The 14,740-nt window shown below is 56.0% G+C and overlaps 1 protein-coding gene across 4 annotated transcripts; it reads right to left on the bottom strand.

Moving 5' to 3' along the window:
* Nucleotides 1-633: 633 nt before the first annotated feature.
* MAP1S (microtubule associated protein 1S) lies at nucleotides 634-14,291 on the bottom strand. Of its 4 annotated transcripts, XM_033134516.1 has the most exons (9): nucleotides 12,753-12,854; nucleotides 11,933-12,070; nucleotides 11,245-11,327; nucleotides 11,049-11,162; nucleotides 10,812-10,902; nucleotides 10,311-10,451; nucleotides 7,321-9,679; nucleotides 1,716-1,951; nucleotides 634-878 (listed from the first exon to the last, which is right to left on the bottom strand). In XM_033134516.1, exons 5-9 carry the CDS (start codon nucleotides 10,857-10,859, stop codon nucleotides 723-725), a joined length of 2,940 nt encoding a protein of 979 aa, XP_032990407.1. In that variant the 5' UTR covers nucleotides 10,860-10,902; nucleotides 11,049-11,162; nucleotides 11,245-11,327; nucleotides 11,933-12,070; nucleotides 12,753-12,854; the 3' UTR covers nucleotides 634-722. The 4 variants fall into 4 exon arrangements, with proteins under 4 accessions (XP_032990407.1, XP_032990405.1, XP_032990408.1 ...); XM_033134514.1 differs by lacking the exons at nucleotides 10,812-10,902; nucleotides 11,049-11,162; nucleotides 11,933-12,070 and adding exons at nucleotides 13,543-13,788; nucleotides 14,145-14,291; XM_033134517.1 differs by lacking the exon at nucleotides 11,049-11,162.
* Nucleotides 14,292-14,740: the final 449 nt, after the last annotated feature.

Here is a 14,740-nt window from a genome sequence, read left to right as displayed (position 1 = left end):
AGGACAGTGTAATTGGATTTAGGGCCACCCTAATCTAAGAGGATCTCATCTCGAGATCCTTCACTTAATTACATACGCAAAGACCCTTTTTCCACAGCCAGTCACATTTACAGGTCTTGGGGGTCAGGACTTGGACACGTTTTTTGGGGTCACCATTCAACCCAGTACAGATGACGTCTTATCTAAAATTTTACCTAGGAGTTTCTGTACGTGCAGCCCTCAGGGCAGGGGCTCATCGGCAAACTGCTGTTTGTAACCTCTGGGTTTCAGATTCCTCTTCTACGATCTCCCTGTAGCTGTGCCTCTACTGGCACGAGTATCGATTCTCTCCAGGAACAGAGGCAGCTTTCATTTGATGGCTTCGGAGCAGAGAGGGGTTCTAATCTCACCTCAGCCATGGGTCAGTCTGTATGGAAGGGTCCAGCAGCTGCCTTCTGTCTGTGACACGGGCCCTGCACAGTGGCCAGGGTGGGCTGGAGGTCCAGGGGCCATTGCCAGCGAGCACTGCTGGAGAAACATGCCCTCTCCTGAGTCATGGAGGCCAGAGCATGCCGGACCTGGGGGCCCACAGTGGAGATGATTGTCCTGAGTGCCGACAAGTCTCCTGTCAGCAGAAGGAACCGAGGCCACAGCTCAGTGGAGCACTTGGTTTATTTTTGATGCAGTGACTCTCACGCCAGTGGCAGATTTGGGCTGAGGGGTGGGGGTAGGGTGGGGCAGGACTAGAACTCCACTTTGCAGGCAGGGAAAGCCTCGTCCTGCATGGACACCGTACTGTTACTGCCCAGCACCGTGACGCCCAGTGCCTGGTGCTGGGCGTGCGTCTCTTCGTACCACTCATGCATGGCCATTGAGTCGAAGGTGGGGATCAGGGTCACCTGCAGGTGGGACAGATAGACAGACAGTGGGAAGGGTGCCTTCTTGGCTCAGCCGCTAGGCAGCTGAAGCTCACATTTGCTCTGTCTGCCTTATCTCTCACCTGGATGTCTGCAGCCAGCAGCCAGCCCGTCCCTGAAGTCCCTTTCTGTTCCCCACAGCACCCAAAGGACCCTCTTACAATCCAGGAGACGAGCCACGGCTCTGTGAATCCCTCTCTGTACCTCCCACTCCTGGCTCACCTGAGCTTCCCCCGAGCTCCTTGGACACACCAGGCTCGCTGCCACCTCCAGGCCTTTGCCCACACTGTGCCCCGTGCCCAGACTCTCCCTCCCGGATGCTTTGTAAGCTGTGTGCAAGGCAGGGGGTGGCACACTCACAGGCTGAGTGGGCAGCCAGGTACCTAGAAGCTCCTCCCTATACCTAACCTTGCCTCACTCTTCAACCTTCAAGGCTCTGTTTCAAGGCTTGCTTTGGGGATGACCCCAGCCCTCTTTCTCAACCGTGTAGATGCCACACCCCCACCTGTTCCTCCTGGCCAATTCACGTGACAGCGGGGCAGTTAAGAGCAAGGGGTCAGGGAAGGTGAGCAAATTCGCCCCACCCTGCGTCCTTGCCCAGGCTGCCCCAAGTGGGCAAAGGAATGGACGTGACAGGAACAGCATCGTGAGAACTGGGGGAACTCCTGCCTTTGCCCTCCTTTCCTTGCAGCCTTGGAAATACAGCTGAGTCTCTCTGAGACCCAGTCCCTCCTCTGTATGAGTTCAACATGAAGACACCAGGAGGCGCTGACCCCATCCTGCGCCAAGACTGCCCGAGGCCCTGCAGTGGTCACACACCTGGAGGTCACGGTCCCACTGTTGCTTGCCAGCCAGCAATGCATCCAGGACAGCCCGCATGCCCTCTTCCTTGTGCTGGCCCTGGCCGCTGATGACGTAGCAGAGCGCGCGCACCCGCCGGAAGAACTCCTGATCCACCAGGCAGGCGCTGCCCCCACTGGGCAGGTAGGCCAGGTCAAGGTAGACAGGGGAGCCAGGTGAAGCCTCCAACCCACCTGGCCGGCTGCCAGCTGGCCCTGTGGATAAGAGGGATGGGATCAGTGTGAACTCCTGGGACTGGGAAGAGGCTGAGACTCAGAGCCTGGGACAAGGCTCCCAGCTCTACCTGCACCTCTGAGTGGCTCCCTTCTCAGCATGAAGCTTAGTCTGTTTTATGATTGGGTGACAAGCCCTCCCTGGCACAGACAGTTACGTAATGAACTCTGCAAATACCCCTAGCCACCTCCTCATGCCTAGACCCTCCCTGGCCAGTCCCTAGGCACAGACATCCTCAGGGCCAGAAGGAGGGGACAATCACGGAGGTCTTTCTGGAAGAAGGGGTTTTTGACACTTGAGTCCTGAAAGCAGCCAGTGCTTGGAATGCTCTGCTGCTACTGCAGCCTCCATCTGTTCAATTACTCAAGGAATACTTATTGAGACCTCCTGGGCACCAGGCCCTGGGGACATGATAGCGACAGAGACAAAAATCCCTGCCTACGAGGGCGATGGAGAGCCAGAGGTGGTATGGGAGGCATGGAGTTACAAAAGGGAAACTCAGGATGGGGCGGCCTGGATGGAGCTGGGGATGTACTTGGGGCCTCATACATGACCCTGAACCCAGAGCCTGTGCAAGGGGGACAAGGCCACCGTTCTGGGGTGAGTGAACTCATAACCACCTCACGGAGGTCTTGGGCACAGGAAACCTGCCAGATGCCTCACGGCTTATGATCACAAACGTTGCCCAGCTCAGGATGTGGGCCCAGAGGGCTGCGGGGGCATTTGCAGAATGCCCTAGTTTCATTCATTCTGGTGTTCCCTCACTTGAAACTGGGGACCGTGGTGGTGAGGATCCTGCTTGGAGCCTCAGGAAGAGAAGCCATTGTGGCTATGGAAAGCGCAAGGGAGACAGGAGCGGCAGAGGTGGAAGGGCAAGGAGAAGACAAGGGGAACTGTGGGCAGGAGGACTGGTAGAAGAAGGGCCGGCGAGCTATGACCCACAGGCAAAAATGCAACCGCCTGGTTTTGTAAAGACAGTTTTACTGGAATAATCAGTTACTTACTGAGATGCTTTTGTGCTACAAAGGACAGGCAGGGTGTGGGACAGAGATGGTCCCACCGGCAAAAAGAAAAAAAAAAATTTACCCTCTGGCCCTTTAAGACAGTTTGCTGACATAGCAATGGAGAGTCGGAACCCTGAATGGCCAAAACTGTGGCCTCTGCAAAGAGACCAAACTCCCTGGCAGACAGAGCCTCAGATAGCCCCAGCATCCAGGTGCTAGCCTTTACCAAGGGCCCTGGGGGACCACCCTCTCCCTGCCACTGTGCTGGGAACTCCTAACCTGCCAGAGGTCACGGGCCCACCAGAGGCCTCCCTTGGAACCTGCCCAAGGACATGAGGTGGTAGTTCAGTGGGTGCTGAGGCTCAGAGACTCGAGAGACCAGGGTGGCCAGGAGCCAAGGGCAGGCCATGTGGGGAGAGAAGCCAGAGACACCCACAGCTCCTGCAGGGCAGGACTATACTGGGCACCTGGAACAGGGCCCAGCCCACAAGCAAGTGCTCAGTAACTATGAGCTACAATTATTATTACTGTTGTCGTTGTCACTGCTTTCTCGCCAGGTAATTCTAGGCCTGCGCTAACCAATGAATGCAGTGGCCACCAAGCACCGTAACATGGCGCGTGTGAGCCCACAGGAGCTGGGAGTGTCAAACACACACCAGGTTTCCAAAACTTAGGGTGGAAAAAAGAAGGGGAACTATCTACTAATTTTTTTTATGTTGATTACTTGTTGAAGTATCTTGACATAGTAGTATGCAGGAAAGAGTTAACACAGCAGGAGGATTCTGGGAGGATGGGGCAGAGAAAGCACCAGGAATCCCTCTCCTCACTTGGAGGACAATTGTATTGCAGCCTCTCCCCCTCAAGTTGAAGGGACTTACTGGCATTTAAAGGACTGCACATATCTTCTTTTTTTTTTCTCCCCTTCTAGGAGCCAGATTTTTAAGGACCAAGATATTCGAAAGCAACTACATGTACAGGGGAACTTAGATAAGAGCTGAGAAAAGACGGAGAACACCTTATGTTTACATCTCAGACCCACCTCTGGCATAGAGACAGACCACGTTAAACATACAAAAAAAGCCACAGCAAACCTTGGCGAAGGGGAAAATTTGGATCTCCAGAGTTACCCCATTATTACATTTAAACGTCCAGTGTAAAAAAAGTCCCAAGGCACATAAAGAAACGGGAAAGTATGGACCATTCAAAGGAAAAAGAAATCAACAAAAACCTTCCCTGACAAAGAACAAATGGTGGACTTACAAAGTCTTCAAAACAAACTGTCTGATAGATCCTCAAAGTACGAAAGGAAGACATGGAGAAAATCAAGAAAACAATGTATGAACAAAATAGAAAATCAATAAGGAGATAAAAAACATAAAAACAAACTAGAGAAATTCTGCAGCTGAAAAAGTACAATAACGGAAATGAAGCATTTACTTGAGGGATTTAGTTCAAGATTTGACAGGCAGAAGAATCAGTGAAATTGAGATAGGACAATGGAAATGATACTAAGTGTGAGGAACAGAAAGAAAAAAAAATTAAAGAAAGTGAACACAGAGTCTAAGGAACCTGGTGAACACCACCAACATACGTATTGTGGGATTCCCAGCAAGAAAAGAGAGAAAGGGGCAGAAAAATTATTTAAAGAAATAATAGCTCCAGATTTCCCGTATTTGATGACATGAATATAAACATCCAAGAAGCTTAATGAAGTACAAGTAGGATGAACCCAGAGACCTACATTATAATCCAACTGTTAAAAGCAAAGACAGAATCTGAGAGAAAGCAGTGCTAAAGGGGAAGTTTGTAGTTATAAACTTATATTTAAAAAGCTTACATTAAAAAAGAAAATCTCAAATTAACAACCTAACTGTACACCTTAAGGAACTAAAAAGAAGAACAAAAGTAAATGTAAAGCTAGCAAAAGAAAGAAATAAAGATTAGAGCAGAGATCAATAAAACAGAGAATGGGAAAACAACACAGCAGAAAAGCAATGAAATCCAAAGGTGATTCTTTGAAAAAATTAACAAAATTGACAATCTTTAGCTAGATAAAGAAAATAAGACTCAAAATAGTAAGATCAAAAATGATCAATCGAATAAAGAACCCAGAAATAAACCCTCACATATATATTCAAATGGTTTTTGACAAAGGTGCCAAGACCATTCAATGCCACCATGTGGTGAAAAAGACAGTCTTTTCCAACAAATGGTGTTGGGAAACCGGGATAGCCACATGCAAAACAATGAAGTTGAACTCTTATTTAGCACCATATGAAAAATTAACTCAAAATTGAGTTAAGTTAAGCCAAAGAGCAAAATATAACAGCTAAAATTATAAAACTTTTAGAAGAAAACATGAGGCAAAGATTTGGCAATGATTCTTCATGACAATAGATTTGGCAATGATTTCTTGGATATGACACCAAAACCATAGGCAACAAAAGAAAAATGACAAACTGGACTGTGTTTAAAAAAAGCAAAAACTTTGTGCATCAGAGGACATTATCAACAGAGTAAAAAGGCAACCCATAGAACGGGAGAAAATACTGCAAATCATGTATCTGGTAAGGGATTCATATCCAGAATACAGAGAACTCTCACAACCTAACAACAAAAAGACGAACAACCCAATTCAAAAATGGGCAAAGGATTTAAGTCAACTTCGTAGTCTTTCTCCAAAGACGACATAAATGGCCAACAAACAGATGACAAGATGCTCAACATCACTAATCATCAGGGAAATGCGATTCAAACCACTATATCACTTCATACCCATCAGGATGGTTCCTCTCAAAAAAACAGAAAACAAGTGTTGGTGAGCATATGGAGAAACTGGAACCCCTGTGCACTGCTGGTGGGAACGTGTACAACGGGCAGCTGTCGTGGAAATAGCACGGAGGGGCCTCAAAAATTAAATACAGAAATACCACATGATCCAGCAATTCCACTTCTATGTATTTATAGAAAGAATGGAAAGCAGGGTCTTGAAGAGATGTTCACAGCAGCGTGATTTACAGCCGCCAAAAAGTAGAGGCAGCCCAGGTGTCCATGGACGGATGAATAAAATGTGGTCCATCCATACAATGGAATATTATTCAGCCTTAAAAAGGAAGGAAACTCTGACACCTGCCACTACATGGATCAACCATGATGACATTATGCTGAGTGAAATAAGCCAGACACAACAGGACAAAACGCTGTGTGACCCCACTTGTATGAATGAGGTCCCTAGAGGAGTCAGATTCACAGAGACAGAAAATAGGAGAGGCTGCTAGCAGCGGGGGGAAGGGGGTGAGGCGTTCGTGTTTAATGGAGACCACTTTCAGTTTGCAAGATGAAAGGAGCGCAGCAGGTGGAGGGTGGCGATGGTTGTACAACAGTGTGAATGTGCTTAACGCCACTGAACCGGACACTTAAAATGGCTAAGGTGGTACATTTCATCACAATTAAGGAAAACTGGACAAAAACGTTAGCAAGGCAGGCCCAGACTGCCATCCTTAGGACAGCCATGGGTGGCAGGCAGGGGATCCCAGTCAGACAGTGTGGGCGCTGTCTCCTCAGCCCCCAGGGCGGTGGCCTGGGGCTCCATTTGGGAACTGATTATTTGAGAGTCGCTCCCACAGTAAGAATGGCTCTCTAAGCCTACACCGTCCATACAGCAACGTGGCTTAGGCTGGAACCACTTCCCCTTTCTGAGGTGTCTGGATCTGGGGTACGAGCCAGGCAGAGGTGCCAACGTGACCAGCCCCCAACAGAAACCCGGTGATGAGCCTCTAATGGTCTCTCCCCTGGGGAGGCCACTTCTCCCGTGTTATCACAACTTGTGGCTCAGGAATTAAGCACGTGGTATGTGACTCCACTGGGAGAGGACTCTAGGAGCTTGTGCCTGGTTTCCTGGGGATGTTGCGTCCCCCATCCTGTGTTGCCCCACCACCCCGTGCCTTTTCTCTGATCCTGCTCTACGTGCTTTTGTTCTCAGACATGGAAGCCAAAAGTATGACTATATGCTGGGTCCTCCTAGCCAGTCATCGAACTGGGCCTGCTCTCAGGAACTTCAACAGTTACATAAAACGTACTATTAACTTCACCTGTTCCTTTCCATTCACTGTGGCTACTTGCAAATCCACCGTGACGAATGGGCTCACTGGAGCTTCTGTTGACAGCACTGCTTGAGCAACTTGGAATTGCAAGTGCTTCAACGGTGAGGCCAAAGCTTCCATTTTATAGGCGAAACTAAGGCCCAGAGAGGGTGGCAGGTGTGGCTAAAGCTACACAGCATTAGGAACAGGAAGACTTGGGCTGGTAACCCACTGCAGAATTCCAGCCCTCAGGTACTTACTTACCAGAGGGGACCCGAGTGGTCGTCTTGGGGACTGAGGACTTTCTGGACAGGGGTGCCCGACCTCCCTTGTCACTGGGCTCACTTCGGGCGCTGAGTGGCCGACTGGTCCGCTCCCCACCAGCCAGCCCCTTGGTCTTGGCAGTGGTCACTGGAGTGGCTTTGGGGGCAGCAGTGCTGGCAGTGGGGCGGGCCAGGGACTTCCGGGTACGGCTGAGGCCCTCTGTCAGCCGGGCCTGTCCTGGGGGCAGCAGCTCGGGGTCGACCATGCAGATGCTGGGCGGAGTGGGCAGTGGTGGGGGCACCTTGAGAGGGTCGGGCAGCGGGTGGCCGCGAGGGACCCCGAAGCCCTCTGTGTCCTCATCTGAGTCTGCAGTGCCAGGGGCAGCAGGCGGCGGATCTGAGTCAGACAGCGTGGGCAGGGACTCGCTGACAGATGTGGGCGGGGTCTCCTCAGCCCCCAGAGCGCTCGCCTGCTCCTGGGACCGGGCGCTGCTGTCATTGGAGCTGCCAGGGGACGCAGCAGCTGGCGCCAGGGGCACAGCCTTGCGGTGTTCAAACTCACAGGGCGACACCAGGCACAGGTCCACATCGTGCGGGGAGGCAGAGCGCCGCACCCGGGGGCCTCGAAGTGGGAGGCTCAGCCCAGCCTCACCCATGGGGGCAGGCGGAGGGGGCAGCACCTGCTCAAAGGAGACGGACAGGGACTCATCCACCTCTGTGGAATGCGGGGAGCCCACCTCCGCGGGCAGGGAGGGTGTGGTCACTGTGGGGGAGACATCAGGCCCGGGCTCCCCACCCCTCAGCGGGCTCAGTGACAGCTGCCTGCTGCCCTCGGCCAAGCCTTGGCAGGCTCCAGGAGGCGAGGGGGTGCTGTGCGGCGGGGGAGTGCCAGTGGACACCAGCTGCTCCCGCTTCTTCTCCTCCATGCTGTCACTGTCCTCCCTGGCGGGGCTTAACCCCAGCTCCAGGCTGCTCCCCTGGCTGGGTGTGGCCACCAGCTGGGGGGCTGGAGAGCTGCAGGCCTCCATGGGGGGGCTGGCTTCTTTGCACCGGAAGCTGGGGAGGCTACGGGGCCCATTCTCCACCGATGGGACCACCTGGCGGGGAGTGGTGGGTGCTCTTCGGGGCTTGGGGGCTGCCTGGGCACCTGGCTTCTTGCCACTAACCACAGCGGAGGCTGCCCGGCGCACCTCCCGGGGCTGGGTCTGAGGCATACTCGACTTGGGGTCCTTCTTCACCTCTCGAGGGGGCCTAGCTTCTTTCTCAGCCCTGCGAGGGGCCTCGGCCCTTGACGGCTCCTTCCGGGCCACCACAGGGCGCTCCTGGGCAGGCCTGGCAGGCACCGTAGTCCGGCCCTCTCTCCTCGAGCTGTTCCGGGAGCCCACGCTTTCCTTGCTCTCGGCACGCTTAGGCCCTGCCAGATCTTGGGGGGTCACCACGGGCTCCCGCAAGAACCCCAAGTGCTGCAGGCGGACCAGGCCGTCCAGGAGGCGGGCAGGTGGTGTGCAGCCAGGAAACAGCACACGCACTACCTTCTCAGTAGGGCCCGCAGGGTGCCACACCAGCAGGGCACACACGGAGGCCAGCGTGCCCTCGGCACCGGCCGAGGGCGGGTGCAACACGTACATGTCCAGCCGGCCGACACCCATCTTCTGGAAGAGCACCGTGGGCTCGGCCGGCAGCAGCCCTCGGCTCAGCGGCAGGGGCGCAATGCCCAGCCGAGCCAGGAGGCTCCGGGTCAGCTCTGCCTCGTCCTCGCCACGCACCAGACGCGAGACAGCCTCCTGGGCATTGAGGAAGACGACGCCCAGGCTGGGTGAGACGAGCCTGCGCAGCCTGTCATCCTCAGAGCCCCCAGCGGCTGCGACCTCCTCGCGCTCGGCGAGCTTGCGCTGCAGCAGACTGTTGAGGCCTGGGAGGCTGTCGGCGCCAGCATGCGTCACAAGCACAGCGTCCACCCGGTCCAGGTGCCGCACCAGCTTCCAGAAGGTCGACTTGGGGTTCGAGCCACCGTTGACCAGCATGGTGAAACCATTGACAGCAAAGAAGGCGGCATCTCCAAGGCCGCCAGGGAAGATGTAGCAGCAGGGCCGGGCAAGCCTGAGGAAGCCCACGGATGCTGGTGGCTCAAGCAGCTCGAAGGGGGACGGCAGTTCCAGCGACTCGGCCACATACTCCAGGAACTCACGCAAGCCCTCAGAGGCTGGCCGCTGCACTGGCGGGTTCAGCCGCAGCTGGAGCCTGTCCTGGAGGCCAGGTACTTCAGGTGCCAGCTGGGCCCAGTCACCGAAAGTTGGGCAGGTGATGGTGAGCTTGGGTGGGTCAGCAGGTGGGGATGCAGAAGCCAGGAGATCCCGGATCTGCAGAAAGGGAAAATGGTTACGGGGCCACCTAGAGCCAGGCAAGACCGAGCCCCTTGGGAAAACGGGGTAAGGACACTCCTTGTCCTGCCTCCTGTGGCTGGGAGGGTCCTTTGTCACCTGCAGGACAAAAACTCAGCCCTCCCCCGGTCCTGCCTCCCCCGCTCTCTCCCTCCCTCCCTCTTCCACTCTCCCTGCCGCAGGACACTTGCTGTTCCCTCCTCTTAGGGCCCAGGTCCCTCCAGGGAAGCCCTCCCATCCCCTTCCTGGCTCTTCTCTCACCATCATCACATCACTCACTAAAACGTGAACACGCGGTTTCCAAAGGTTTTACTCATCTGCCCTATCCGGACTAAGGGCTCCAGAAGGAACGCTGTCTAGCTCCATCCTAGCTGGGATGTAGACTCTGGCGTGCCCCTTGAGGACTCGGGGTATCTGCTGATCCACAGGCCCAGCCTGAACCACACGCTACAGTGGGTGATGGGACTGGGCCCTGACGACAGGAAGAAAATGTGGCTACCACCACCTTTTCAGAGGAGCAGGGGATGGGGCTCAGGGGGACAGCAGGTTACCGGAGCCACAGAACCAGGATTCAGAGCCAGGGAAGCAGAATGGGGAGGGGGCAGCTTACCTCTTTGTCCCCCAGGACCTGCAGGAAGTGGCAGGGGGAGAAGCCCCCTGTCTGGAGCAGCAGCTCCCCTGTTTCCTCCAGGCAGGGCCCGGACAGCACCAGTAACTTATGAGGGGCAGGATCCAACAGAAGGTTTCGGAGCTGAGGGAGGAGGAGACTGTTAAAGGCCCTATTCTGTACGGTGACATATCTAGCACCCCCTTTGGGGTGGCCTCCAACCCCAAATCTATGGATAATCACCCCACTCGAGTCCCTACCCCACAGCCAGGCCAGTGTTTGACTAGAAGCTGGGAAGGTAGCGTACGGGCCTCCTGCTCCCACACTCCGCCCAACTCCTGCTCATCCTATAAAGCCTGGCTCCAGTGCCCCTCCTCCTGGAAGCCCTCCATACAGTTTCAGGGCTCCTCAAGCCCACCTCTCCTACGGTCCAGCCCCAGTGCCAGGGGAAGAGGGTATCTCCTTCTGAGCCCCTTGAGAGGATTTTTGATTAGAGAAATTAACCTGTATAAGGGTCTCTAGAGGGTGCCCTGGGGCTCTTATCTTGTTCATTTTTCCTCATACATATTGGAAGAAGGATGCAGACGTCCCCGAGCTAGAAGTATTAAGAAGTCAATTCAGACAACTGGGGCCCAGACCGAGGGAATGCACAAAATGCAATCAGTTGGGTCCTGCCTTCCACTTCCCAGACCTTCCCTATCCCATCTTCTTTCCTCCAGACTCCAGCCTTTCTGATCCTACCTGCTCTCATCATCACCCCTGAGGAAGGAATAAATTGAGGCTGGAGCCATGGGGGTGGGAGAGGCTTCCTGGAGGAGGGGGTGCTGCTGCTGAATGCCCAGAAGGATTTTCAGGCTGGAAGTTAGGGACAGAGATCAGGATGGGACATGCACAGATCCCTGCGGCCCGCTCCCTCCGGGAGCTGACTAGTCCCTACCTCGTCACACAGGGACTTGTCTGATGGGTTCAGGAGGACCAGGGTATCCAGGGTATCTCCGCGGTGGTGCAGGCTACGCTGACCTGTGGGGGAATCAGACCCTGTGAGTTTGGGGCTGGACCATGTGTGCGGGGTCAGGCTGTCCCCAGGTTGAACCTTTCCTCCCTATGTGACCGCAGGCAGCCACAAGCCCCTCCGGGATCCATTTCCTGGGAACCCCAGCAAGGCAGAGCCGGCCCACATGGTAGTGCCACAGGTCAGGATGAGGCAAGAACAGGAAAGCTCGCCTTGACAGGCCTTGCGTTGGAAACAGCGGTTACAACAAGGCCACTATCACTTGTGGTGGCCCAATTCACAGCTATCAGCCCTGTGGGAGATGTCACCACCATCCCCATTTTATAGGCAGGAGTCTGAGCCCAAGGAGGACCAATGAGGGAACATGGGCCCTGAGGCAGGGCTGTGGGAAGATCGGGAAGTGGCGGGGGGGGGGGGGGGGGGGGGGCGGGTGCTGGAGCAAGGAGCAACAGGAAGCAGCTGAAGGTGGGGAGGCCTTATGGGCCACAAGAGGGGAGTGGGGTTGATTCTGGGATGCCAACCCGGGTCTGTCCTTCGGAGCCCAGATGTGCTTTGAATATGGAGACCCAGGTCCCAAGGCCGGAGAGGGAAGGATATTCTAGCTCCAGTTAACCTTTAGCAGTTTATCACGTGTTTCTTATCACACATCCAAGTATTGCCCAATTCAGGTGGGGAAACCAAGGCACAAAGAGGGGAAGTGGCAGTGGAGGTCACACAAGGCCGGCATGGGATTTCCAGCCCCGCCCCCATCCTGTAAGAGGTCAGGAAGCCACCTGGAACTGCTTGGACAATGAGGCGGTGGTCACTTCCTTCCCCTCCTGCAGCAGCCTGGACATGACTCAAAGGGCTGGCTGAGGCAAGGGGGGGCTACAGGCGACAGCCGGGTTCCACCTAGCAGCTGCTCTGTTCACCCCAGGTCACCCCAGAATCCCCAGGGAGCCACAGGCTATGTGAAGCTGGCCCAGGCATCCCAAATTTCTCCTCGATCTTACTCCTTTCTCAGCTCCCCATCTACTGAGTACCTGCTGTGTACCGGGCGTGTGCAGGAGTCACAGCCACTCACCAGACACATTCTGTCACACAAGGCCCGTACTCCCCCCTCTAAGCCCACCCAGCAGTCCCTCACTTTCCAAATGTCCTGTCTCTTTGCCTGGGCCCTTCCCTCCACCTGATACAGCAGCCCCAGCTGCTTCTCCTCCACAAAGCCCCCTTTTTGGAGGTCTCCCTATCCCCTACACCTCAGCTGCCTCATCTGTCAAAGGGGGATAAAAACGCAAGTTCCTGCCTCATAGGCTGTTGAGACAGCACTCCTGCCCCTGCTCTGCACAGGGCAGAGCTCAGGTGATTACTGCCATTGTTTGGACACTCAGAGAACACTTGCCCAATGAACACAGAAGGGGAGCAGCTGCGGCACACGGGGTCCCCAGCCTCACCTTTCACGATGCTGGAGAAGGTGGCTGAGTGCCGGGACACGAAGACCTTGAGCTGCTCATCCAGGCTGCAGATGCCAGGGTCAATGTCCCAGGACCGGATGCCTGGTGGGGGTAGGGGAAGCGAGGTGGGAAATCAGCCCCCTCCCCACAAGCTGCAGTGACAGCCTGGAAACTCAGAACCACCTCATGGGCCCTACGGGCTCACGGCAGCTGCACTGAGGACCCCAAAGTGTAACTTGGCATTTTACAGAGAAGATTCAGGACCTCAGCAAGAAAGCCCCCACCTGAATGGTCATCTGGCCCCCCCAGCATCTGCCTCACCCCACCATGGGTCTCACTGCTCTTCTCTACTGCTAGGCGTATTCCCACCTCTGGGCTTTGGCACCAGTTGTTCCCACTGTCCAACCCTTCCCACACCTTCCCACACCTCCCCACCCTTCAGGTCCTCTGGCCTTTGCATCCATCTGGACACTCCTGACACTGTTTGAGCTAAAAATTCGTTCCAGCTCCGCACTCATCTTGGGTCTACCCCAACCAGACCGTTTAGCCCTGTGACAGCAGGGCTCAGCCTGCCAATCGTCCCCACCCTGTGCCCTGCAGGGGAACATTCCCCAAGAGGATGAAGAGAGGTGTGTGCTGCCTCCCATTTTCCAGGCGACAGACCCCAGGCCCTGCCAACTGGAGAGATGAATGCCCTCCAACCACGGTGTGTGGTGCACCACGCCAGCGGGTCCCACCGTGCCAAGTAACTGCAGGTGAAGTGAACCTTGCAGGTGCACCTATGACTCACCTCCCCAGGTGCCAAATCTCTTGGGTAGGCCGCACTCGCCCACACTCCAATTAGCAGCAACTTGTGGTGCCACGGAAAGTGGGCCCTGGGGCTCCAGGCCCGGCCTCCTCATCCCTGCTCCTCCCTCCAGGACATCCAGGCTGCTAAGACCCGGGGAATCGAGGCGACCCGCCCTCCTCTGGGCAGGCCCGGCGGGCGGGAAGCGTAGTCGTCGCCCGTGTTGCCCAATCGCGCGGGTCCCAAAGCCTGGGCCGAGTCCGCTTCACGGACTGCACCCGAGTTGGGGCTGAGCAACCCAGCTCGGGCCCAGACGTCCACAGCCTCCGCCCGCGCCGTGCGCCTAACGGTGAGGGGAACCGAGCCCCGGGCCCCTGGATCACGCCGCCTAAACCCCTGGCCCAGCCGCCCGGCCCTGGCCTCCGGGATCCCGCCATCCTCCGCCCGGTGTCCCGGCCCCAGCCCCTAGGATCCAACCGTCCCCCACCCCCAGCCCGGTCTGGCCGCCACACCCTCCGGGCCCCCGCCCCATCCCCCAACCCTGGCTCGGCCGTCCCACCCCTCGTCTCTCTACTCCCGGCCCCGCTCCCCCGCCCCGGCCTGACCTCGTTCGAGCTCCTCCAATACATAGGCCAGCAGCCCCGGGCACCCGCATTCGCCTCCCACCACGAGTAGCAAGGCGCTGGGCGCCTCAGCCACCCGGGGCCCTGCCGCCGCCGCCGCCGCCGCCATCTTCGCACCGCCCTGACGCTAAGAGCACCCGCCCCTCTGGCCCCGCCTCCCCTGCCCCTGCCCCTTAAAGGGGCCGCACCGGAAACGCTGAAGACCCCGCCCGGAAGCCCCCCTCCTTCCGCTTATCTGCACCCTCCCGGCCTTTTGAGGTCTGGGCTGGTGGACTCTTGGGTCTCGCTTTGGGCTTCTCTCCCTAATGATCATCCATCCATCCATCCATCCATCCATCCATCTAACAAGCTTTGACTGCATGCCTACCACATGCGAATCAGAATCCCTGCCCTCCGGGAGCTCACCTCACATCGCATCACAGTGGGCCCAATCAGAATCATGCCCAAATACTCCTAGCTCCCTAGGTCAGGGCTTAAACAGAGAAAAGAAAGGTATCTTATAGTTCGGGCTTTGAGGGATATGTGGGGGTTTGCCAGGTGTGGGTGGTGGAGCAAGTGCACGGTGAGGCAGAAGCGCA

The sequence above is a fragment of the Rhinolophus ferrumequinum genome, chromosome 18, assembly GCF_004115265.2.
Source record: "Rhinolophus ferrumequinum isolate MPI-CBG mRhiFer1 chromosome 18, mRhiFer1_v1.p, whole genome shotgun sequence".
Lineage (NCBI taxonomy): Eukaryota > Metazoa > Chordata > Mammalia > Chiroptera > Rhinolophidae > Rhinolophus > Rhinolophus ferrumequinum.
Note: the sequence above shows the minus strand (reverse complement) of the source record. Positions and strands in the feature narration are given on the sequence as shown.